The sequence below is a fragment of the Polypterus senegalus genome, chromosome 9 (assembly GCF_016835505.1).
Source record: "Polypterus senegalus isolate Bchr_013 chromosome 9, ASM1683550v1, whole genome shotgun sequence".
Classification (NCBI taxonomy): Eukaryota; Metazoa; Chordata; class Cladistia; order Polypteriformes; family Polypteridae; genus Polypterus; species Polypterus senegalus.
In genome coordinates, this window is record NC_053162.1 from 104,039,003 (window position 1) to 104,065,322 (window position 26,320).

The 26,320-nt window shown below is 39.1% G+C and overlaps 1 protein-coding gene across 2 annotated transcripts in view; it reads left to right on the plus strand.

Moving 5' to 3' along the window:
* Positions 1-18,187, plus strand: part of uba2 (ubiquitin-like modifier activating enzyme 2) — a 64,882-nt gene extending 46,695 nt beyond the window's left edge. For both annotated transcript variants that reach the window (XM_039763553.1, XM_039763552.1), the window contains exons 14-17: positions 3,046-3,142; positions 10,173-10,278; positions 10,750-10,886; positions 16,725-18,187. In XM_039763553.1, coding sequence (XP_039619487.1) covers positions 3,046-3,142; positions 10,173-10,278; positions 10,750-10,886; positions 16,725-16,912 — 528 coding nt within the window. In that variant the 3' untranslated portion in view covers positions 16,913-18,187. The remainder of the gene's footprint in view (positions 1-3,045; positions 3,143-10,172; positions 10,279-10,749; positions 10,887-16,724) is intronic.
* The last annotated feature ends 8,133 nt before the right edge of the window (positions 18,188-26,320 follow it).

The window sequence follows — 26,320 nt, forward strand, 5'->3', positions numbered from 1 at the left end:
TAAGCTACTAAATACCATAAAGGACAGTAAGACTTTAGGGACTTTCAAAACTAGACTTGATGTTTTTTAGAAGAATTAAGTGGATAGGCCTGGCAAGCTGCTTTGGGTTGAATGGCCTGTTCTTGTCTAGAGCGTTCTAATGTTCCAATCCCTCTCCTGCTTTTTCCGCTCAGTCAGTTGAAACCCATCTATCATTAAAATAGCACCTGAAGTAAGAGGTGTAAGCCAATTCTTCCTAGTACCCAAAATATCACTGTACCTGATCGTGTAACTCACTATATTAGATATAGCAGCCCGAACAACGTATATGAGAGCAAATAAACATTTATCATTATATTCTAGTTCTGTTTATTTGCCTCTTCCATATTCAAATGAGCTTGTAAATTTTACTTTTGCTCCTACTTTCACCCTTTTCATTTGCTGACAAGCCAGTAGGGTGGCGGTGATCTCTGTGCCACCAGGCAAATAAGGGAATGGTTAATATATCCAACTTACATTCTTCTGAGTTTCTTGTATTCTCAGATACTATCAACATAGGCAGCTATTAGATCTTTTAAACTACCCACCCAGGTGACATTTCTCAAGTTTGCAGTTTGTCTGAGAGGCATTTGTGGTGGGCTGGTGCACAGGTCTGCGTTGACAGCAGTGTCTCTATAAAATAATGAATTACATTAAAAAAAATTTTCTAAATAAAAAAGAGAGAACTTCTGTAAAGACTGAACCATGGCAGTATCAAATATAGTGTGTCTGTTTTTCAGTGGGGGGAGAAACAGAGGCATGACTATCGTATATGGGGAAAAATGTAACTTATGTTAATGAGACAGAGGTATATGGTGTTTTGAAATGATCAGAGCACATACAGTTAGGTCCATAAATATTTGGACAGAGACAGCTTTTTTCTAATTTTGGTTCTGTACGTTACCACAATGAATTTTAAATGAAACAACTCGGATGCAGTTGAAGTGCAGACTTTCAGCTTTAATTCAGTGGGTTGAACAAAAAGATTACATAAAAATGTGAGGCAACTAAAGCATTTTTTTAACACAGTCCTTTTATTTCAGGGACTCAAAAGTAATTGGTCAAATTAAATAACTGAAAATAAAATGTTCATTTCTAATACTTGGTTGAAAACCCTTTGCTGGCAATGACAGCCTGAAGTCTTGAACTCATGGACATCACCAGATGCTGGGTTTCCTCCTTTTTAATGCTCTGCCAGGCCTTTACTGCAGCGGCTTTCAGTTGCTGTTTGTTTGTGGGTCTTTCTGTCTGGTTTAGTCTTCAAGTGAAATAAATGCATGCTCAATTGGGTTAAGATCAGGTGACTCACCTGGCCATTCAAGAATTTTTCACTTCTTTGCTTTAATAAACTCCTGGGTTGCTTTGGCTGTATATTTTGGGTCATTGTCCATTTGTATCATGAAATGCCACCCAATCAATTTGACTGCATTTAGCTGGATTTGAGCAGACAGTATGTCTCTGAACACCTTAAAATTCATTCGGCTGCTTCTGTCCTGTGTCGCATCATCAATAAACACTAGTTTCCCAGTGCCATTGGCAGCCATGCACACCCAAGCCATCACACTGCCTCCACCGTGTTTTACAGATGATGTGGTATGCTTTGGATAATGAGCTGTTCCACGCCTTCTCCATACTTTTTTTCTTGCCATCATTCTGGTAGAGGTTGATCTTGGTTTCATCTGTCCAATTAATGTTTTTACAGAACTGTGCTGGCTTTTTTAGATGTTCTTTATCAAAGTCCAATCTAGCCTTTCAATTCTTGAGGCTTATGAGTGGCTTGCACCTTGCAGTGCACCCTCTGTATTTACTTTCATGCAGTCTTCTCTTTATGGTAGACTTGGATATCGATACATCTACCCCCTGGAGAGTGTTGTTCACTTGGTTGGCTGTTGTGAAGGGGTTTCTCTTCACCATGGAAATGATTCTGCGATCATCCACCACTGTTGTCTTCTGTGGACGTCCAGGTCTTTTTGCATTGCTGAGTTCACCAGTGCTTGCTTTCTTTCTCAGGATGTACCAAACTGTAGATTTTGCCACTCGTAATATTGTAGCAATTTCCCGGATGGGTTTTTTCTGTTTTCACAGCTTAAGGATGGCTTCTTTCACCTGCATGGAGAGCTCCATTGACCGCATGTTGTCTGTTCACAGCAAAATCTTCCACATGCAAGCACCACACCTCAAATCAACTCCAGGCCTTTTATCTGATTAATTGATAATGACATAACGACAGACTTGCCCACACCTGCCCATGAAATAGCCTTTGAGTCAATTGTCCAATTACTTTTGAGCCCCTGAACTTAAGGGATTGTGTTAAAAATGCTTTAGTTGCCTCCCATTTTTATGCAATAATTTTGTTCAGCCCACTGAATTAAAGCTGAAAGTCTGCACTTCAACTGCATCTGAGTTGTTTCATTTAAAATTCATTGTGGTAATGTACAGAACCAAAATTAGAAAAAGTTGTCTTTGTCCTAATATTTATGGACCTAACTGTACCTCCTGAGTCCAAGATGCTGCTAACTGTCATGTTAAATTTCAGGTTTTAATTTATCTACCCTTTTCATTTTTATGGGTAACCTTTAAATAGTTAATGAAACTAAATATTAGCTGTTCAGTATTCAAAACCTTCATCTATGCATTTTAAAACTTTTTTTTTTGCCTGCTTCACAGTATTACCACACATAGGAACAGCTAAATTATACTCTGTTATCATATTCTCATTGTCCGTACTGGCAAAGTTATGTTTTGTACTGAAAAAGATCATTTTGTTCGTCTCATTTTGCATACTCTGCCATATAAGCAATTTTATAATCCTGATTGAAAAAGTCACTTCAAATTTATTTACACCTTTTTCGTGATAATCCATGATGTTTCATCTCAGTTGTTTAATCTTTAGAAATGCATTTTTGCTGTATGTGGTAAAATATATTAATATATTTTTAGAACGGTTTCTTTAATTTTTTAAAGCAGGTACAATTGAAACCTGTATGCTTATAAACATTTTTATGCATTCTTGGACTACTTTTTCAGATTTTAAAAGAGAAGTTTGGAATGGTTGCCCCAGATGTTCAAATAGAGGATGGAAAAGGAACAATTTTGATCTCATCAGAAGAAGGCGAAACTGAAGGCAAGTATTTATTTTTATACATATATGTATAATATAAAGTTGACTCACGCACTAACCAACAAAAACACTGCTTCCCATTTATATAATAAAAAACAAAAAAAAAATTGGCAGAATGGTATATCTAGGGAAATAGGTGTCTGCTGAGAAAGGACAGTTTGATGTATCATTACCCTTATTACCCTGTCCAATAGAAAAACTAAATACTCCAAAAATTTCAAAAATGCCTCAATGGATTTGAAATGTGTAGAAGTTATAGAAAAAAGATAATTTTTTTTTTTTTGGATAAATTTGTCAATATTAATATTATGCTAACTTATATGATTTGTAATGTGCTGAGAACTGTTTTATTCAAGGGACACAGCAGAAGCAGTTCACAGACTGAATAGCAGCACTGTTTCTTAACAGCTGAAGAAGTGGCGGTGTCCTGGATAGGAAAAAAGAGATGTGATTAAATATGGTGTCTGCTGTCAGTTATGAAATGGAAGTACTGTATAAAGTTCAACGACACTCAAGGAATATTTGAAGGTCAATGGTTAGCAAGTGACCTAATCCTGCCCTGCTTAACGCCAGGCACTGTAGCTGTGAGTAAGTGCTGCTTCCCTAAAAGTAAAAACTGAGTGAGAGAAGTAGAGATGAAAGTGGTGTCCTCGGGTCCAAGACCAGCCAGGAGCAACACAGTGGTGTCAGGTTGAGTGGGGGGCTTCAGAGGCTTAAGCCCTTGATCTTTTTTCTTGATTATATATATGACAGTGGTTGTAAGTGTTGCGACTCCTCTCGATGAAGATGTTTGGGAGACTGGCATCATCTTGCAGGGCACCCTGGATATGATCGAGTGGAGTTGCAGAGCATGGCTCAGTGGCAACTTTGGTCTGTATCAGGAACTTTGAAGGATGGCTGTGAGAGCAGATAAAGAGGCGTTTGTTAGAGGAATCTAGGAGCAAGTGACACACCATCTGTGGTCTAGCGACCCACGTCCTGCTTACAGAGGCATCGAAGCACTATGCACTTCTGAATCTGTTCCTCGGAGAGTCACAGTCAGGGCGGCTGATGGAACGGGCCTTACGGATGACACTGCAGTTGTGACCCGGTGGGCTGGCTATTTTGAGCAGTTGTTCAAAGCTGATCCTCCGGCTAGGACGTTGGGTATCTCAGGGTCCACGGTTCTTGAGGCTGATCCTCCGATTAGATGTGAACCGCCCAGTCTCACTGAGATTGCAGAGGTGGTGAACCAGCTTTGGTCAGGCTGCAGGGATCTGTGGTATCCGGGGTGAACTTCTCCAGGTTGGTGGTAAGGTTGTTGTCCTGGCATTGCAAGCAATCTTTGCTTCCATTTGGGAGACTGGCATCATCCCAACTGACTGGAAAACGGGACTTGTCGTCCCTATCTGGAAAGGGAAGGGTGCTCGCCTGGATTGCAGCAACTACAGTGGGATAACACTGCTCTTGGTGCTGGATAAGGTCTTTGCTAGGGTCATCCTCAATAGGATCTGTGATCAATTGCTAACCTACCAGCGACCGGAATAGTCTGGTTTTACGCCTAAGAAGTCTACTTTCGACCACATCCTGGCACTGAGGGTTCTCATGGAGCGCAAACACAAATATCGGCAGAGTTTCTTTTCAGCCTTTGCCAATTTTTATAAAGCTTTTGACTTGAGCTGCCCTGTGGGACATCCTGAGGGTTTGCGGGATCCCCTCGAGGTTGCTGGATATCATGACCGGCCTGTACACTGGTACTGTGAGTGCTGTGCAGAGTGGAGGCAGGACCTCTGCGTTTTTCCCAGTTGATTCTGGGGTTCGTCAGGGGTGTGTTGCTCCTGCTCTGTTCAGTGCTTGTATGGACTGGGTGTTGGGCAAGGTTGTGGGGTCCAGCGGCTGTGGGACATCTGTTGGTGAAGAAAGATTTACGGATCTTGACTTTGACGATGCTGTGCTGTTTGCGGAGTCAATGGAGGCTCTGATCGTGGTGCTTGAGAGACTGAGTGAGGAGCCTGAGTGTCTGGGCTTGCGAGTGTCCTGGATGAAAACCAAGATCCAGGCCTTTAATGACCTCTTGGCCGCAGCTATCAGTAGTGTGTCTGTTTGCGGAGAGAGTGTTGACTATGTTGAGAGGTTTACTTACTTTGGCAGTAACATTCATGTTTCTGGTGACTCTTCCTATGAAGTCAGTAGACGGATTGGGAGAGCATGGGCGGTCATGAGGTCATTGGAAAGGGGTGTGTGGCGCTCCCGATATCTGTGCAAAAGGACAAAGGTCCAAGTCTTTAGAGTCCTGGTGCTTCCTGACTTGCTATATGGTTACGAGACATGGACGCTATCCATTGACCTGAGACGAAGACTGGACTTTGGTACTGTCTATCTCTGGAAAATCTTTGAGTACCATTGGTTTGACTTTGTGTCGAATGAGCGGTTGTTCATGGAGTCCTGAATGAGGCACATTACCTGCATTGTAAGGGAGCGTCAGTTACGGCACTACAGCAATGTGGTGCGTTTCCCCAAAGGGGGGTTACGGCTCGTAAGATCCTCATTGTTGGGGACCCGAGTGGCTGGACCAGGCCAAGGGGTTGCCCACATAACACCTGGCTGCGGCAGATAAAGGGTCATTTCCGGAGGGTGGGACTGGACTGTGCATCTACCTGGGGGGTTGCAAACCGGGATCCCGAGTTGTTTCTTCGTGTGGTGGTTGCGGCAACGCACTGTACCAGTGCATGCTCCTCATCTTGACTTGGTAGTAAGCCTATGATCATTTTGTCCATCATATACAATATAGCACCTTATTAATGTTAAACCATTATATACTATAAACGTGCATGAAGGCCCAAAGGAAGTTCCAATCTTTGATTTTATATACATGTAAGACCACAAGCAACAACCACAGAGGGAACTGAAAGGGGGGATGAATTGATCTAATTCAACAGGGTTTTAGTCATTGACAACTTTGTTTTATAGCAGGTTCAAGAACAAGCAGCTCCAGTGACCTAAATATGTTACTTATTTGACTGATGTCTTTGTCCAATGGGACTTGTAATCAGTTGTGTCTCAAATGTTTTATTTTTTTGTTTTTCCAGTGGGAACACATGTGGGTGAAGTGACGCTCATGGTCACACAGTGGCTGTAGCAGTATTTGAGTGGTCATCCTCAGGGCTTGAACTTGTAAGTCCAAAGCCCTAACCACTAAACTGCCTGCCAGTAATACCATTTCTTGGTTTAAAAACCTGCAAGTACCATATACAGAAAAGTAGTTAGTTACATAGTACTTCTGATTGACAGCACTAAAACTTAGGCCTGTTCTACAAATCTTCTGGCTGTATCAGGGAAACGCATCAAGTTTATATATAAATACAATGGGGCTGTGCCCCCTGCTCGCTTTGCTCTCCCACCCCCGGGTTTGGTTTACCGGATATACAATTTAAAAAGATTGTTAGTTATATGCATTATTTTCACTTTTATTTTAAAACTTTTGTAAGAACAATACTTTATTTCCGGCCCCTGGTGTGGTTACATCTCTTTCTCGTGGGATGTGTAATGCCGCTCACAATGTGAAGGGGGGGCGGCTGAATGCATGCTAAGGAGGTGCTGTCGGATCATCTGCTGTCTTTCTGTTGCTGACGAGCTGCCTGTTCTGCTTGTCTCACTGCCCGATCATTTCAAAGCCTGTACAGCAGCTGTCCTTTTGCCACTTCGCATCTCTGTCTCTCTGTTGCATTGCGAAGGGGTTGGGGGCCGGCGAGGGTTAGTTTGGCTGAACGCACAGTAAGGAGAAGCATACTGATCATCTGCAGGCTTTTTGCTGCTGGCGAGCTGCGTGTTTTGCTTGTCTCTTGTCGTCGTTTTAAGAGCTGGGAGCACATGAAGCGTGTCTGCCAGCAGCAATCCAACAACTGCTAGGTTAGATGTCCGTGGACTTGTCTTTAATGATGTCTAATGTGACGTTGTAAACACAATACTTGTCCTTTATTTCCGGCCCCGGGAGTGGTTAAACCTCTTTTTCAGGACGTGTAATGCTGCTCGCGTTGTCTGGCTGGGTGGCTAAATGCATGCTGAGGAGGTGCCGTCGCGCTGCTATCATTTTTCCGTGCTGTACTCCGCCCTCCCTCAATCGGACCTAATAGTCACTTAAAACAAAATACGCTTCAACCAGGCTGGGACGCTACACTACTTTTGAATTTTACTGCTTTCATATTCTTTACCTTTCTCTGTATGTGTATCACACCATCGTTTGTTTGAGCCTTTTGAATTCCACTGCTTTCATAATCTATCTACCTTTTTTTCACTCCCAACGCTTTTGGGTCTCTCTTGTCAACGCTGCTCTTTCTTCTTCTTTCGTTGATGTTTCATCTAGAACGTATTGTCCTTATACGCTTTATATGTGCTGAGAGCACAGGATCTGTGTCATTACACGACTGAGTGTTATTTGATATTGTTTGCGTCTCGCAGGTCTTTTTAAGTGTCTTCCGAGAACATCGTCTCCCTGCTTTTCCTTTCCAGGATTTTTTTTTTATAAAATAGAGATATAATAAGTGAGAGTTGGATATCCTATTAATTTGTTCAGTGAATCCTCTATCTATTAAGTAATTCCCATAAGTATACTGTGTTTATACACTTAAAGCTGAATTTCAGTGTTTAGTTTCAACTGGGCTTTAAATGTAAGGCCATTATTGTTGAAAACCAATTGGGAGTGGAGGTTGTAAACTGCTGATTGAAAATGTTTTTTCTTCTCTAATTAGGTCACCTGCTTAAGAATTACAAGCAGTTGTTTGTTTTTTTTTTTGTTTTTTTTTTTATGTATATCTAATGTCGCTAGTTTGCTTACCTTGATATAAGTAATATGTTCATTGTAGAATTGCATGCAGTTTTGATGTAGACGGAGATACTTGTGGGCCTAGGTTATGACCAATGTTTTTTATATGTAAATCGGAACTTGCATTGGTAAATTAAATGTACATTATACTTTAAATCTTAAAACAAATACAGTGGTCCATCGTACTTAGAACTTGATTTGTTTTAGGAGGCAGTTTGAACTCTGAATTGTTTCAAGTCCGAATCTGTTTTTCCCCCATTAGAAAACAGTACCCATTTCAGTAAACTTAAATGCATAATTTAAGGTAAAAATACTACAATTAAATACCCTAAATAATAAATTAAAACTTGAAAACAAATAAAATATGTAAATACTGTATAGTTAAATGTAAGTTGCATTTACTGTACCTTAGTGAGGAGTATAAGTACCATCTGTTGCTGCATTTTTTTCACTGTGCACGCAGTTTGAATGTAGAAGCATTGTTCGAACTCCGGATCAGGTTTTTCTCGAATTTAGCGTTCACTATCTGGAACATTCAAAATTAGAATCCAAAACAAATCCCAAGTGTGTACAGTATTAGCTTTATGCCCAAACCTACTACAGCTTTTTGAAAATGTTAAGAGTATTACATAGAGTTGGAAAAGACATAATACTATGAAAATCCACCAATAACTAAAAATTGTGAGTCATGTGCTGCCTCTGCTAAAGGATCTACTCGGTGTCACTGCTCCCTCAAATGACAAGACAGCGGGAGGTACAAGTAGCATGTTGTTTTTATTAGTTAAACGGACAGTTGTCATCCTCGTAGCTTACTCTGTGCTAGTGCTGAGTGGCGGCTCATGCCTCTAGTTACATTTGGTCACAAGTCTAAACGATTGAAACTGCTGAAAAAGTTGTGCTATGCAAAATGAACTCTTTTGTACATTATTTAAAAAGAAAGGAAATGCTGGTAAGCTCAGGAATAGTATATCGCCTGGTAGACCAAGGAAAACTGTTGCAGTGGGTAAGAGAAAATTTCTTTCACTTGGAAGTGAAAGCTCACTCACTTTTAGCCACAGTTGTTTGGTTGCTCTGCTAGTGTATGAAAGCTTTAGCACCTGGAGGTTCTGAATGCAGCTGAGTACCTTCAGGCCTCGCTCCTGCTGAGTTCCACCAGTGGATATCTCTGCACACTCTAACTGTGCTTGTTACAGTTTGTCCAGAATAAGCATCACGTTCCAGGATGAGGGTGTTTATAAGTGCACTTTGCACCAGAGCTCCATATGTCGATGATTGATTTCATAGTCTTTTCATCCGATCTATGACTATATGTCTTGGACACTTGTGTGAGTAAAGAGAGAACCTTAGCTGTCAACTGATCACTACCTGGTTTTGAGATGGCAGGGTAAGATGCCAGATGGACCAGGCAGACCCAAACATATGCTGAAATTGTGCTTGGAATATTTGGCAAATGCCTCCATCCAGGAGATCTTTAAATAGCCCCTCTAGAAAAAAATTTTCTTGCATTGAGTGATGCAGAGAATAAATGGGTCATGTTCCCTTGGGTGAGTGATATTTGTCCAGGGTTCGTAAATGCTCTGGATGTTTTTTGGCTATCTTGGTTGACACACCTCTTCAAAATTACATGGAGGCTGGGAACAGTGACTCTGAGTTGGCAAACTGTGTTGATGGTGCCCATCTTTAAGAAAGGATAGTTCGAACTTTTGGGGGGTTCAAACTCCTCATCCTCCCTGGGAAGGGGGGAGGTAGGTATGGACAGTGTTTGTGGGGTGGGGGTTGTCCATTATCTGCTTCATTAACATTTCGGTACCGGTACTGAGGTCCAAAAGCTGGTAGAGTTTACTAGTTTGTAGAGTCAGGCTCATCAAAGCCTGTGCCTACTCTTAACTGTGAATGGCCAGATCAAGTTTTTCCTTTATCTGGTATAAGGTGACCTTTCACCCATTATTGAGGACATACAGTATGTGCTATGTACTATAGGAAGCTTTTCTGGAAGTAGTTAAGTTTTAATATTTTAAAGAAATACGATAAAGTAACATTGTCATTAGAGTGCTTCACAATTATTTAAAACAACTTAGGTGACATACAATACTTGTAAAGATATATCAAAAATAACATCTTGGAATGTGAATTTCAATGTCTATGTATTATTATTATTATTATTTAGTCTCATGGATTCTGGAAATCAGCACTTTTTATTCATTGCTCTTTTTTTCCCGCTGCTTGCAACAGGAAATAATAGGAAGTGCCTGGTTGAATTTGGAATCCGAAATGGAAGCAGACTACAGTCAGATGATTTTTTACAAGACTATACACTTCTAGTAAATATTGTTCATTGGTAAGATCTTTTGTTGCAAGATAAAATGAAAGTTGTTTGTAACAACCTCAATATTGTATTTTTATTTGAAGATATCTTGTATTTCTCAGTGTGCTTAAGACTCTTATACAGGCATATTATAATCACATTTAGAACTGAAAATAAATGTAGGCTCTCTGCTTGAAAAAAATAAGCGGAGTTTGCATTAAATTAACAATAACTGTTGGTACAACCTGGATACATTTTTAATAGTACTTGGAGATCACATATGAGAGTATTTTGTTTGCGTAGTTATAGTTATGTTTTAGCCAAAGACTATAAATCTGTTTAAAGTCACTTTTCCTCTATATGGATTTGTACCTATATGTGCAAAATTTAGTTATGTACATTAATGTTTTATATATTTAAGTGTGTTTTACAACTTTGAGGTTGCTTTCAATGAAGAATTACAAAAATAAATTAAATGCAAATGTATATTGGTGTGTTTAATAGTGAAGACCTAGAAAAGGATATTGAATTTGAAGTTGTTGGTGACGCTCCAGAGAAAGCACCACAGAAGCTGACTGAAGACCCTGAGAAAAATATTGCAAATGGTAGTGATGATGGGGCACAACCATCCACATCAAAAGGTAACTGGATATCCTTTTACAGGTTGACTAATTCAACTAATGAGGTGTGATGTTTAATTATAAAAATACCACTTTAATATTGAACATAAGGCTTCTACATGACTGGTTATGCAGTAGTTTAGTGTTTTTTAAAAAAAATCCTGATCATAGCATCCGTAGCCAACACTATTGTAGATCCTTCACCATGTTTAGCAGCTGACAACAGACAGTGTGGGTTTAACATATCCATTGTCTTTCTCCAGACCTGAGCCCACCTTTAGGTAGAAAATAAAATGAAAAATGACACATTGAACCATATTATATTTCCATTCAGCACTCCAGGGTTTGTGCTTCTTACAGCAGATTCTGCATATTTGTGCATTGGCCTTGGATGCAGGTGTTTTTGAATAAGAGCGCTTTGTGATGCTCACAATGGACAGTCTTTGTTTAGACTGGGTCACAGCGGTGTTCATTAAGTGGTGATCTGTCTGTTGGCGATCACTGTTCTGTCTTTACTGGTACAGTGTAAGTTTGGCATATGTAGTTTATTTTTTAACACTGTTTCTGTTGATGCATAAATTTTTACTGTTTTTGTGACCAATGCACCTACACCAACTGTTTGACCCCATTTTTTGTTCTTATTTGATAAATGTTTTTTCCAAGTGACATGAGGCAAATAAAGATCGGAGGTGGTAACTGTCAAGACTTCTTTTTTTAGCTGTCACATAATGGCAGCAGCCTAATATGATTCACCTTTTTAGCAGCATTTGTTTTTGTGGTGTAGCTACACTATATTACCAAAAATATTGAGATACCCCTCCAAATCATTGAATTCAGGTGTTCCAGTCACTTCCATGGCCACAGGTGTATAAAACCAAACGCCTAGGCATGCATTTAGACTGTTTCTACAAACACTTGTGAAAGAATGGGTCACTCTCAGGAGCTCAGTGAATTCAAGTGTGGTTGGTACGGTGATAGGATGCCACCTGTGCAATAAGTCCATTTGTGAAATTTTCTTGCTACTAAATGTTCCACTATCAACTCTTAGTGGTAGTATAATGAAGTGAAAGCAATTGGGAACAACAGTGGTAGGCCAAGTAAAATCACAGAGCGGGTACAGCATATGCTGAGGCACACAGTGTGCAGAGTCAATAGCTACAGACCTCCAAACTTTATATGGCCTCCAGATTAGCTCAAGAGCTGTGAGTAGAGAACTTCATGGAATGGGTTTCCATGGCCGAGCAGCTGCAGCCAAGCCTTACATCACCAAGTGCAATGCAAAGTGTTGGATGCAGTGGTGTAAAGCACACCGCCAATGGACACTATAGCAGTGGAGATGTGTCCTCTGGAGTGACAAATCACGCTTCTGTCTGGCAGAGCAATGGACGATTCTGGGTTTGGCGGTTGCCAGGAGAATGGTACTTACCTGACTACATTGTGCCAAGTGTAAAATTTGGTGGAAGGGGGATTATGTTGTGTGGTTGTTTTTCAGGGGTTGAGCTTGGCTCCTTGGTTCCAGTGAAAGGAACTCTTAATGCTTCAGCATACAAAGGCATTTTGGACAATATCATGCTCCCAACTTTGTGGGAACAGTTTGGGGATGGCCCCTTCCTGTCCCAGCATCGCTGCGCACCAGTGCACAAAGCAAGGTCTATAAAGAAATGGGTGAGCGAGTTTGGTGTGGAGGAAGTTGACTGGCCTGCACAGAGCCCTGACCTCAATCTGACAGAACACCTTTAGGTTGAATTAGAGTGGAGACTGTGAGCCAAGCCTTCTCGTCCAACATCCGTGCCTGACCTCACAAATGCTCTCCTGGAAGAATGATCAAAATTCCCATACACACACTTCTACACCTTGTGGAAAGCCTTCCCAGAAGAGTTGAAGCTGTTATAGCTGCAAAGGGTTGGCCAAGTCCATATTAAAGCCTAAGTATTAAGAATGGGATGTCATTAATATTCATGAGTGTGTAAAGGCAGGCATCCCAATACTTTTGACAATATAGTGTTCCTTAGACAGAGAGTCCTTTTTCAAGTGGCATTTCTGTTAGTTTTCCAGTTTTCTAGATTAAACAGCTGGTTGTGAGAAAAAAAAATGTAAAGTGATTAACATACATAGTGGAGCAAGCTACAGTGATAGGCAAAACTACTGGTACTGTGACAGTATATTTGTTATTTGTTTGTTGTGTATTTATAAAAGATGTATTCTGGGTTTAAAAAAAAGTAAAATAAAGAATGTTAGCTTTTATTTCTGGACTGTTTTTAAATATAACATTAACAGTATTAGGAAAAATGACACTTGTTGCGTTTAGCCTTGAAATTACACCTGAGCAAATGATTCTAATTGCTCAGGTGTTCCATGTTACTTTTAAATATCAGCATATAAAAGAGCTCCGATTGTTTTGAATTGGTTGTAGTCAGTGGAGGTTGTGATAACTAGAGAACCAACTATTATAGAAAGCCAATCCATTTTTAAAATTAGATTATAACAAATCCCAATGAGAACCATTTGTGAATAACTTGGCATTCTAAAATTATCAGGATGGAATATTTTGAAAAAGAATCGTACAACTGGGGGTATAAGCAGTTTGTAATGAGTTGGCTTTCCCAGGGAAGCCATAGCCCCTAATGCCAGGAGTTTTGTTAGAGCTGTGAAAAGAACCCCAAAATTAATATCCAAAGAAATAAGACAGTACACAGGGTGCAGAGGTAAAAGGGTCAGTATCAGTATTCACCATTTGCAAGAAGAATTACAGAGGATACACTACAAGAAACAAACTTCTTATCTGAATTAAGACCAGAAAAGCCAGAGTGGAATTTGCAAAGAAGTGTATAGAGCAGCCAGAACATTTCTTAAGCAAAGTTTATTGAACAGATGAGGTAAAGACTAACAATTAACAGTGTGTTGAGAAGGAAGAGGGTGGAGAAAGAGACTGCAAATTATACTAAGCACACCAGGTCATCTGTGAAGCATGGAGGAGATATAACATCATAGCTTGGAAATGCATACCATCTTCTGTAACTGGCTCACTGATCTTTACTGATGATGTAAACAATAATGGTAGCAGTGGGATGAATTCTGAAGTGTACAGAAACATGTTGCCTTCTCATATCCAACCATAACCAAGGAGTTCATTGTAAAGAAAAACTTATAAAAAGCCATAGTCTCAGCAAATCAGTCTCCTGGTTTAAACCTGAACAAGAATGAATTTCACCTATTAAACAGTAGTACTAGGGTGTAGTACCATGTTAGCCATTATGAATTTAGAGAAAAGCCAAGCAAAATGACACCTTTTATTGGCTAACTACAAAGATTACAATGTGCAAGCTTTCGAGGCAACTCCGGCCCCTTCTTCAGGTAAGATGTAGTGATTACTCGAAAGCTTGAATATTGTAATCTTTTTAGTTAGCCAATAAAAGGTGTGATTTTGCTTGGCTTTTCATCTATTAAAGTGGAAAGAGTCAAAAAAAAAACCACAAAGAAGAACCAACAGAGAGGCTGCCATAGGGACCTGATAGAAAATTCCAAATGAAGTTATAAAGAGTCTTATTTCCATGGGTACACACTTGAGATAGTTATTGTTGTAGAGTTATGTGACCAAATTCTAACTTTAACCAAATTTATTTTTCTTTACATTAATTTGACCCCCTGCTTTTGCTGAGCTAAAATTGAGGGGCTGTACACAAGTGTCATTTTCTTCCAGTATTGTTTGCTAAAAGTAAAACATTGCACAGAAACAAAAGCTGTCATTCTGTGCGCAAGCCTTGTGTTAAGATTTTCACCTAGAATACATACTTTGTGAAATATTTAACACAAATAAACCCATATCTCATTTTCCAAGTATGTTTGCTTCTCACTGTAAATTAATGATCCTTGACCACTAAGCACATGCTGATGTCACTGGCGGTTGCTAGCCATCACAAAATGACACTTTAAGTGGTTTCTGGTCTGGGACCTATAGCTGGTATCTACTCCCATGCCATCATAGCAAAAATTGAAACTACTGAAACCACCACATTGTTGTATTAAAAAATTCAGTTACTAAACTGGAAAAAAACATATTTGAAATGACTCAAGTAGTTTGCCAGTTTAATTACTCTTATAATTTGATTGAAGAACATCAAGAAAATAAATGCAGCAGCCCTAAGTGCTTTGTGCCTGTGTTTGTATTTTACATTCTCCTTTGGTAGCAAGGATATGTATGTAGCATATTTTCAGTTGTAAATGACTGAAAAGTACAGTTACAACTGTTCAACCAATTAAATTCTTTAAGCAAGATGTAGTAAATTAGACCAATACATTCCACATATTAAAGTGTCTGCTTTTGGTGCTCAGGTTGAGTAATTAAGGTTTTATTTTATTAAATAAATGTTTGAAATCTACTGTACAATTAGGTTCCATTTAAGGTTTTGGTGTTGGATGTTTAATTTGTTTGGATTCAATAAATGCTGTATAAGAAGCTGTTTACTGCTTTCTGAATTTAAAGGCTTTGGAGTTCTCCATACATTGAGCATATAAAAATTTGGCAGGGGTCTGCATGGTTTTTTTTTACCTTATACCAAATAATGCTGACATGGGGTTGATTCTGGATCCAGGCCTTTAATGACCTCTTGGACACAGCCATCAGCAATGTGTCTGTTTGCAGAGAGAGTGTTTACCTTGCTGAGAGGTTTACTTACTTTGGCAGTGACATTCATGTCTCTGGTGACTCTTCCTATAAAAGTCAGTAGATGGATTGGGAGAGCATGGGGGGTCATAAGGTCACTGGAAAGGGGTGTGTGGCACTACCGATATCTATGCAAAAGGACAAAGGTCCAAGTCCTGGTGCTTTCTGTCTTGCTATATGGTTGTGAGACATGGACGCTATCCAGTGACCTGAGACGAAGACTGGACTCCTTTGGTACTGTGTCTCTGGAAAATCCTTGGGTACTGTTGGTTTGACTTTTGTGTCGAATGAGCGGTTGCTCATGGAGTCCCGAATGAGGCACATTACCTGCATTGTGAGGGAGTGTCTGTTACGGCACTATGGCCATGTGGCGCTTTTCCCCCTTGGGTGATCCGGCTCTTAAGATCCTCGTTGTTGGGGACCCAAGTGGCAGGACCAGGCCAAGGGGTCGCCCACATAACACATGGCTGCGGCAGATAGAGGGTAATTTTTCCGGAGGGTGGGACTGGACCGCGTGTCTGCCTGGGGGGTTGCAAACCGAGATCCCAAGTTGTTTTGTTGTGTAGTGGGTGTGGCAACGCGCTGTACCAGTGCATGCTCTCCAACTTGACTTAGGGTTGGTTCCCCAGGAAAAACTGTGAACATACCTTTGATTCATTTTGGGGCTCTTTAAAACATTAGAAAACAATGGTGCCAGCTTATATCATAGAAGCATTTACAGGTGAGTATCTCTCTATGTAGCACAGAAAAATCAAACAAATGTGATGCTCAGAAGATTTTGTAGTGGTTACACTAAAACTACAGCAGTGCAAGTAGAGTTCTACATTACTTTCAGAATGTGGGGTGTCCATTGTAGTGAATATATCAAAACTTCTACATTTGGCAATTTGTCATATCCAAACCACATTAATTTAGAGCTGATCTGAAACAAGTTCTGAGACCTAGCTAAACAAAATATTTGTGAAATTACAGAATTTATGTTCTTTATTAGTAATTATGAAGCAAGATTTTTTTTTTATTTTTTGATTTGCATAACATGCACATTTTATTAATTTTAATTATTATCATTAGTTTTAGTCAATTGTCACAGAGAATGCTAGTCATTTTTGTAAATATTTGCATATTATGAACTTTAGTGGTATTTTTAGGAACAATTGTTTTCTAATTTTTTATTTATTTCTTTTTTTCTTTGAAAGCTCAAGAACAAGATGATGTGCTGATAGTTGATTCGGATGAAGAGCCAAGTTCTGGTGTGTCTGATGTCAACATGGAGGACAGGACCCAGAAGAGAAAATTGGAACAAGAGGAAGATCATATCAGAGCAAAAAGGATGCGAGTAGAGCAGCCTGCTGATCAAGATGATGACATTATAGCTTTGGACTAACTTAACTTTTTTAGCACAGCCTTAAGGATGATCATTTTTTGCAGTGACAGCATTATGTATGGAGTGTGTAAAAATGTCCCCCTACCCCCCTTTCCTTTTTTAAAGAATGCTGTGTGCCTGTGATTCAGCTACATTCTTCATATTTGACATTTCATGTGCATATAATTTGTTTAGTCATGGATTCTGAGGATTATAAGAATATGTGGTTTATTGGCATTTAAACAAAATCAGAGCTGAAAATGAAACATTTTACAAGAATGATTTCCTAAAGTTCTTGAGTTCATCCAATATATATATATATATATATATATATATATATATATATATATATATATATTTTTTTTTTTGAAAAAATCAGTTTGGAAATCCAGCCATGAGTAAGGGAAGACAAATACAAATGATAGTGCTATTCTTTCCGTTTACAGTTATATAATATAATGGCTTTTTCAAATTGTGCCATATGTTTGGGATCCTGCTTATTGAAAAATCAATGTCTGTAGTATTATATGTTTATCTGTTCAACATCATTTGGGACATTTTTACACCTCCTGCTGTTAAAAGTCATATTTGACTATTCAAAAATGTAAATGCTTCACTGTAATTTGATGGCCAAGATGTGACCAGTCAGTATAAACCTAAAAGGAGCATGGTGTACATTTCTGTAAAACACTCATTGGTTATGGTATTGTGAGACACAAATTTTGTTGTGTACTGTTACAGGTTTCATTATTTATACTGACATTTTTGTAATACACAAATCCAGTTATGCTGTACCTCTTTGGACCAAATAAAGGGCAGCCAAATATTGGTTCCTCCTACTGTTGTACAAGAGCACATCTGCAACAATAGACTTCCTTTGCTAACCTTTGAAGTTCTTCCCTATGTTTGTTACTTTAGATTCTTCTTAGTATATGTAATGCCCAATCCATCCTTGTATGTCAGAAGATTAGAAATGAATACATTGGATATTTCCCAACTATGATAGTCACCAATCTCAATGTTGTGTTTTGTTAACATTTTGGCCCAAAGAGCACTTGTTTGTGGATAGTTCTTGTCCATATTTATTACCAGTGTTCTTTTTCAGTCTTTAATTGAGCACCTGTCTTAATTAGAGTACATATTTATATAAAATCTAGATTTTTAAAATTCTTTACATTGTAAATCTGTTACCAACAATGTTAGGATCCATGTACACTTCTTGGCCTCTCTATACAATGCCTGGTAACCCTAGGCAAGGTATAAAATAAACCTCTTTCACACTGCCTTGTCATTTTATATAATGTCTGCTTTGTTTCTTGGAATGTTGTGAAACAAGAGTAATTCATGTTCAGACAGCCATGTTCACAGTAACACATTCTCCCCTTTTAACTAAAATATATTTTAGTATACTCAGTGGTGTTCAAAAGGGTGAAGAAAACAACTTTTGCTAGCTGCAGTACAAAACTGAAGATGTACTGAAAACATACGAACTATATCTTGTAATATGTAACCTAATTTTCTGTGTTTTTGTTGCTTTGTACTTATGCAGTAATTTCAATTCTTAAATGCAGCTGGCCATAATTTTTGTTAATGTTTACAATGGGCAACATTACATTTATATTAATATTTGATATTAAACATGTTTATTAATCTTTGCTTGACTTTTGCTGTGTCATACAATGTCTAGGTACTAGGCATTATTTTAAAGTATGAACTCTTTCTGTCTCTCCTGCATCCATTTTGTTACTGGTTGTTCCAGTTCTTTGTCATGGGAGTTGGTGCCTATGCCAGCTATATTGTGTACAGGAACCAATTTTGGCTTGGTGCAGAGGCATCACATGGCACACTTGTAGACACAGCCACATTACTTGATCAAACACACCAGTTAACCTACCATACACAGATTTGGGAAGACACCCAACACAATTTTGTTGGGAAGGCGCAAAATGCACACAGGTAGAGCCCAGACCTTACGTTTGAACCCTGAAGTTTGTGCTAGCGCTTGTTTTAAATATTTTTAAATTGTCCTGCATTGTACAGAGTGGCTATGAAGTTTTTTATGTTGCTTCATTTTATGCTTTGGCAATAACATCCATTAAACCCGACAGCCAAAAAAAAAATTTTAATTTCAGCTGATCACTGGGATTCTAAAGGGGCAAAAATTAGGTTACTGAAGAGTTTTATCAGCCAAATCTTTGAGTTTCCTTCCCTCAAATTGCTTTCAGGCTGTACACTTTGAAACAGCATGGCACAGGTGCTAACTGTTGCACCAGTCCAATTTTTTTTTCTAAAGCCTCCACTGGTGTACAGCGACAGAGTCCTGTGAAGTGGCAAAGTACATGCTTCCTCCATCCAACATGTATTGGCTTAATTTAGTTGTTGAATGGAGTTCTACTCTTGAAAACCATGAGACCGTAGCTTTTAAGTGTGGGTTTGGGTATCTGCTCAGCTTAAGTGAATGCTTTCCACATGGAAACAACTTCAAAAATGAGCATTTAAGTTTGTTTTCGTTCTTGTGTGTAAAAGGAACTGGGGCAGTAATATGTCTTGTAATGTAAACATTTGAATGTTTTCCCCTTATTTGTTTAGGAATAACAGGCTAGTTTTTGCTTATGGCTTGTATTTCTTCAAAGCCGTTAATAGTATTTTATAAGTGTGTACATATTTTATGTTACTGAAGCTGTAGAATTAGTTGATAATAGCAGACCTTTAGAGCTTCAGCATTAATTTTCAAGATCCATGGTATATGTGAGCAAGTTGTGCTTTGAGGCTTACTAATCAGAAGGTGCAGGTAAGTTCAAGTTACTACGTTTTAGATCCTGTAATTGAAATACAGGCATGATATTACTAATTCTAAATTAGACTAAACATTGTAATTTCAGAGAAACTACAGAAGTCAAAATGCAATTGTGAATATTAGTGTCATGACATAGTACAGTTAAGGTCATAATTATTAGTCCCCTGTCCAAAATTAAACAAAATTGTTCATTTTTCTAAGAAAAATGACAAATTGTTTTAGAATTGTCCCAAAACAAAGACAATTTCCAAGAAGAATATTTTACTTATGCGCTTAATTGAAACAAAGCACACACAAAAGTTGCATGGCCAAAATTAGCCCTTTGACAATTAAGTCAATAGTGAACCCCATCTGACTCAAAACTGATCGCAACCTCTACTATACTTTCTCGCAAGGTTTGCACAAGTCTCCTGAGGGATCTTGGACCTCCAAGGCAAACTGCTCCAAGACCTTTACTTTTGCATTACTCAAAAACCTCTGGACCAACTTTGATGTTTGCCTTGAGTCCTTATCTTGCTGAAAAGATCCAGTGACAACCCAAAGACAGACTGGCAGCAGATTTCTTCAAATAATCCTTTAAAATGTCAATAAAGTATCTTATCTAATCTACTTCATTATGTCTGTGACACCCCGTGTAGTGGGCATTGGGGTCACCAGCCTACACTCCAGGGACCTCGTGCATAACGCTGTGCGGTAGAATTCGTACTATAACATGTAAACACACAAGTGGAAATGTACTTACACACAGAAAAATCCAGATGCAGGAATCTGTGCGTACGCAAACTTCCATGTTCTTCCGCTACATAAATCCATATCAGCGTGAAAAGTAACGCTCGTGCATGCGCCTGCTGTCCCATCCCAACCTCTCCCACAATTACGCCTCTTTGAATATGCAAATCAATATAAATATCACTTAAGCTCAGCCTTCTGTGAAAAGGCAATGGGAAAAGCACGGGGGAAAATATAAGAATTTCAGCGAATACCAAGTGGAGACAAGGAAAAATGTACTATTTGTTGGTTTAACAGTAGTATAATGAACAAAAGGAAGTTGATCGAGTGATATAGCGTGCCGGAGAAACTTGAAAGCTCAAGTTCACAAAGTCACACAGTGAAATAAAAAAGTCACCGTGAAAAGGCAAGTCGTTGCCCACCGTCTGAGTGTCATATGAAAGCTTATTAGGGTACAGAGAAAAAAAAATAGGCACACAGTGGGGGAAAAAAGCACGAAATGTCAACTTTAATCTTGAAATTTCCACTTTAATCACGTAGTTTATTTTGTCATTAAAGCAGAACATCCTAAACTTCATCTTAAAATCGTTTAATTTACTAGTTTCTCAAATCCCATCGTAATTAAATTAGCATGCTAAATGCTGTGTTTTGTATTTGACTTTCTATGTGCTCTATGTGTGTGAATCACTACGTGCTTACCGGCTTTCTCTTCCTCTGACAGGGCACAGAATCCATTGCATTCGTAATATTAGAGCTCTCTGAAAAATTAAAATACTGAGATGTATATGTGGTATCATTTTCATGATGATAGAGGTGTTAAAGCATGTTATTATACATGGGAACACGGTGGCGCAGTGATTGTGCGCGACCTTTGATGAAATTATTGGAGCTGTACTGTCTCTTTCAGACGTACTAACCTCCAATTCCTGTCCTTACTTTTCTTTCTCCAAATACCCAATCGCCACACAATCAGCTCTGTTATAGACGTTAAGCTAGCCCAGCAAGAATACAGCATGAAGTAGGATCAATCCGTTAACTTGCTAGCGCTGTGGCACCGTGGCCTCACATGTTTATTAATAATACAGATTATTTAAATTAAGTTAAAGTTTTATCTGTATAATATAATCAACATATTTTGCTGCATTTCATCTCAAAAATGATATCGTCATCATATGTAAATATGCGCTTTATAAGGTGGCGCAGGTTGTGCAATATTATAACTGTGGTGCAAGTTTACAGTAAGGTGATTGTACTTATAAGTACAAACAGTTCTACAAGGAGCACTTGATTGAGTGCCTTTAAAGTTCTTGGGATGAAACTGGTTCTGAACCGCGAGGTCCGTACAGGAAAGTCTCTGAAGCGTTTTGCTGTGGCTGAGGCAGCGTGTGCTTGATGCTGTATCCTGATAATTCTCTTTCTGATCAGCTGCTGCTGTGATTCCCCACTCAGATACAGTAATATAAATACTCCAAGTGGTGCAGTGAGAGTAGATGATCTGCTGTGGCAACCCTTAACGGGAGCAGCTGAAAGAAGAAAAAGAAATTGCAGTGACAACGCTAAAGCAGTTATGGTATTTGGAATACTATGGCTATTCCCTGGACCATTATATTGTTACATGTTAATTACAATCAGATGCATTGCACTAATAAACAATATTTGGTTAGTTTCAGTGTATTTATAAAGCCACGTCACGAAAATAAAAGAGTAACCACATAGGAACAGCAGCACTGCTTTGACGCTGGGTGCCGCCAGTCTGCAAAACCGAGCGCAGAACTTGCATACAACAGGGTATGAGGTACCGTGGAATTGTGCGTGGTTTTACGCCAAGTTTAGGTTTTATATATCGTGATTTGAACGTGGAAAGGTGTCTAGTATGCGGGGCCAAGCGTGACCAGGATGATGGTGTAAGACAGGGACACAAAAGGGTTCGGTTTTTGCAAAAATAAAGTGAAATTTTATTTACAGGTTGCATCTAAAGAAAACCAAAAATAATGTCCTGTGGAAAAAATATATATACAGTCCAAATACCGCATAAGACACAAAAAACAGTAATGAAACGAGGCCCAAAAATGATTATATACAGTACTAGCTGTGCCCCGTGGCTTCGCCCACATAGTGACGAGACAGGACAAACTAAAAATCAATAGACGTTGGCATTATATTTGATCATCTTTAGCTCTGACGGGATAGCGTTCCCCGCGTGGGGAGAAAGCACATGGCCATGATATGTCTGGCAATCAGCAGCTACCCTCTAAAACACATGGAGCTCTGATCTCTCTCTCAAAAATGTCAAACGTTACTCCTTAACAATCTGTAGATGATAATGTCTGTTGAATAAACAGGTATCGCTAGCTAAGCGGAGGCAAGGTACACTCTAACACATGGCGAGACGTGGACTTACTCAAACAGAGGCTTGCGAGGGAATGAGGAAGGCCCCACCCCCTACTCTCGGACCACAGCCACTATGTTGGATTTGCATAAATACATTGGTATCGCAAGCGAACTATGGTATTTAGCGCGATGAGAGAAGTCGCAAAATCAACCGGAAAGTTCAAGCAAATTATAGAAAACAACCAGATCTAATTCCATTCAGTAATTATCTTGTGAAAAGCGGACAGACATACAGTCAGAACGCGCTTGGACCACGAAATGTTTACAACTGTTTCTTAGCGAGCACCTATGGGTCAAGGGTAACCTACATTCCAAATATGAAGTCCCAAGTCCTCATGGTTCGGGAGATTTCATGATGAGTGAGTCAGTGGTGGTTGGTTTATATATATACAGTAATCCCTCGCTACATCGCGCTTTGACTTTCGCGGCTTCACGCTATCACAGATTTTAAATGTAAGCATATCTAAATATATATCACAGATTTTTCGCTGGTTCGCGGATTTCTGCGGACAATGCGTCTTTTAATTTATGGTACAAGCTTACTCAGTTTGTTTGCCCAGTTGATTTCATACAAGGGACGTTATTGGCGGATGGCTTAGAAGCTACCCAATCAGAGCATGTATTACTTATTAGCTAAAACTCCTCAATGATATAAGATATGCTTCCTGCGCGGTGCTTGATTGTTTGCTTTTCTCTCTCTCTCTGACATTCTCTGCACCTGACGGAGGGGGTGTGAACAGAGGGACTGTTTGCACAGAGGCTGTTTGCTTAGAAGATACGGAAGCTCCTCTAAAAAAATGCTGCCTTATCACTTCGGCATATTTAAAAGCCCAAAAGCACATATTGATTTTTTGATTGTTTGCTTTTCTGTCGCGAGTGCTGTCTCTCTCTGACATTCTCTGCTCCTGACACGCATTCTTTGAAGAGGAAGATATGTTTGCATTCTTTTAATTGTGAGACAGAACTGTCATCTCTGTCTTGTCATTGACTAAAAAGGGTGTTATTTCATGTCTAGAGGACTCTAATAACGTTAACAGTGTGGGAGAGTTTATAAGGGCTTAAAATATATAAAAATAACCATACAAACATATGGTTTCTACTTTGCGGATTTTCATCTATCGCGGGGGGTTCTGGAACGCAACCCTTCATGATCGAGGAGGGATTACTGTATATACTGTATATATATATATATATATATATATATAGATAGATTTACAGTCCTTACAAAGTCCCAAAGGAAAAGAAATATGCACACAAACTAGTGAAACCCATATATAAACAAAAATAAAGCTGTCTTCCTCCGCAGTAATCCAAGTCAGGAAGCTGCTCCTTGAAACAGTGTATACAGTAGTACAGGGTTTACCAAAAAACAAGAATATTTAAAATACAGAAAAAGAAAAAGTGTATATACAAAATAAACAGTGCACTGTTAACCACGACCCAATAAATACCTCCACCAAAGGTAATCCAGAGATATTTACATAAGAACAAAAAATATTTACAAATCAATGCACAAGTCACAGTACTTGGTAAACTGACAAGAATGTTTTACTACGTAGGGTGACCAGGGGCCTCATGTATAAACGGTGTGTAAGCACAGAAATGTTGCGTAAGAACTATTCCACGTTCAAATCACGATGTATAAAACCTACACTTGGCATAAAGCCATGAACCTTTCCACGGTACCTCATACCTTGTAATATGCAAGTTCTCCGCTCTGTTTTGCAAACTGCCGGCACCCAGCGTCAAAGTAATTCTACTGTTCCTGTGTGGTTACTCCTTATTTTCCTGACGCGGCTTTATAAATTAACTGAAACTAACCTCATATTGTTTACTAGCAAAATTCCCGCGCTTCGCAGCAGAGAAGTAGTGTGTTAAAGAAAAAGAAAAGAAAACATTTTGAAAATAACGTAACATGATTATCAATATAATTGTTTTGTCACTATTATTAGTGTTGCTGTCATATATATATATATATATATATATATATATATATATATATATATATATATATACAGTGCATCCGGAAAATATTCACAGCGCATCACTTTTTCACATTTGCAAAAACCTCAAGTAAACTTTTTTCACGTTGTCATTATGGGGCATTGTGTGTAGAATTCTGAGAAAAAAAATGAATTTAATCCATTTTGGAATAAGGCTGTAACATAACAAAATGTGGAAAAAGTGATGTGAATACTTTCCGGATGCAATGTATATATATCGTATATATAAGTCGTGTGTTAAAGAAGTTATGAAAAAGAAAAGGAAACATTTTAAAAATAACGTAACATGATTGTCAAAGTAATTGTTTTGTGTATTTTGCGGCAGCGTCACAAAGTTGTATTCGTCTAGCTGCATCAGAAAATGTACCACAACGTCTGACATGCCACCTTTTTACTGTTTTCTCACAGCTTGGATTGCTGCTGTCATAATCGGTTTGAGTCTACATATATATATATACATACATACATATATATACACATACCTATGTTCATATCTATATACATATATACATATCTACATATACACATATCTATATATATATACATACCTATGTACATCATATATACACACACATACATACACACACACAAATTATATATATGTGTGTGTGTATGTATGTATGTGTGTGTGTGTATATATATATATATATATATAATGTAGATAGGTGTGTGTGTGTGTGTATATATTGTCAGGGATGCCAGGGGCCATGACCCGGCCGGGACGCCAGGAGGGACCGGAAGAGGGTCAGAGCCCTGCCTGGATCACGTGGGGTTTGCCTTCCGGGTTGCTTTGGGGGCCACGGGTCAAGGGCATGGAAGCCCTTCCCTGTAGGAGCCCGTGGTCACCGCCAGGAGGCGCCCCAATGCCTTGGGGACTTGTTTCCCCAGCACTCCTGCCACACCAGGAAGTGCTGGGGGAAGACTTTGGAGGATGCCCGGAGAGCAGCCGGGAGGACAGCCGACACTTCCGCCACGCTGGGGCGTGGTCAGAGAAGGAATGCCGGGAACACCAGGTGCTCATCCGGGTCGTCTATAAAAGGGGCCGTCTCCATTCATTCAGGGCTGGAGTCGGGTGGAAGTAGGACGAAGCAAGAGGAGTGTGGAGGCGGCCCGAAGAAAGGCATTGTGGCCAGGACTGGGACTGTTTTGGGGTAATGTGCACTGAACTGGGTCTTTGTGACCAGTATTTGGGGGTCTTTGTGACCAGTATTTGGGGGTCTTGGTGACCAAAGAACTGTAAATAATTTATATAATAAACGTGTGGTGTTTAAAAACAAGATGTCCGCCTGTCTGTGCCCGGGAGGCGTTCACAATATATATATATATATATACACACATACATACAAACATACACACAGGTATATATATGTGTATATATATGTATGTTTGTGCAAGGGAAAAATAATAAAATGTAGTCTATAAGTTATTAAACAGTAAAACATTACCGTTTTAAGAAGTAAAGCTACATTGAGCACTACTGGAGTGGTTTTGGGTAAATTACATTTTAAA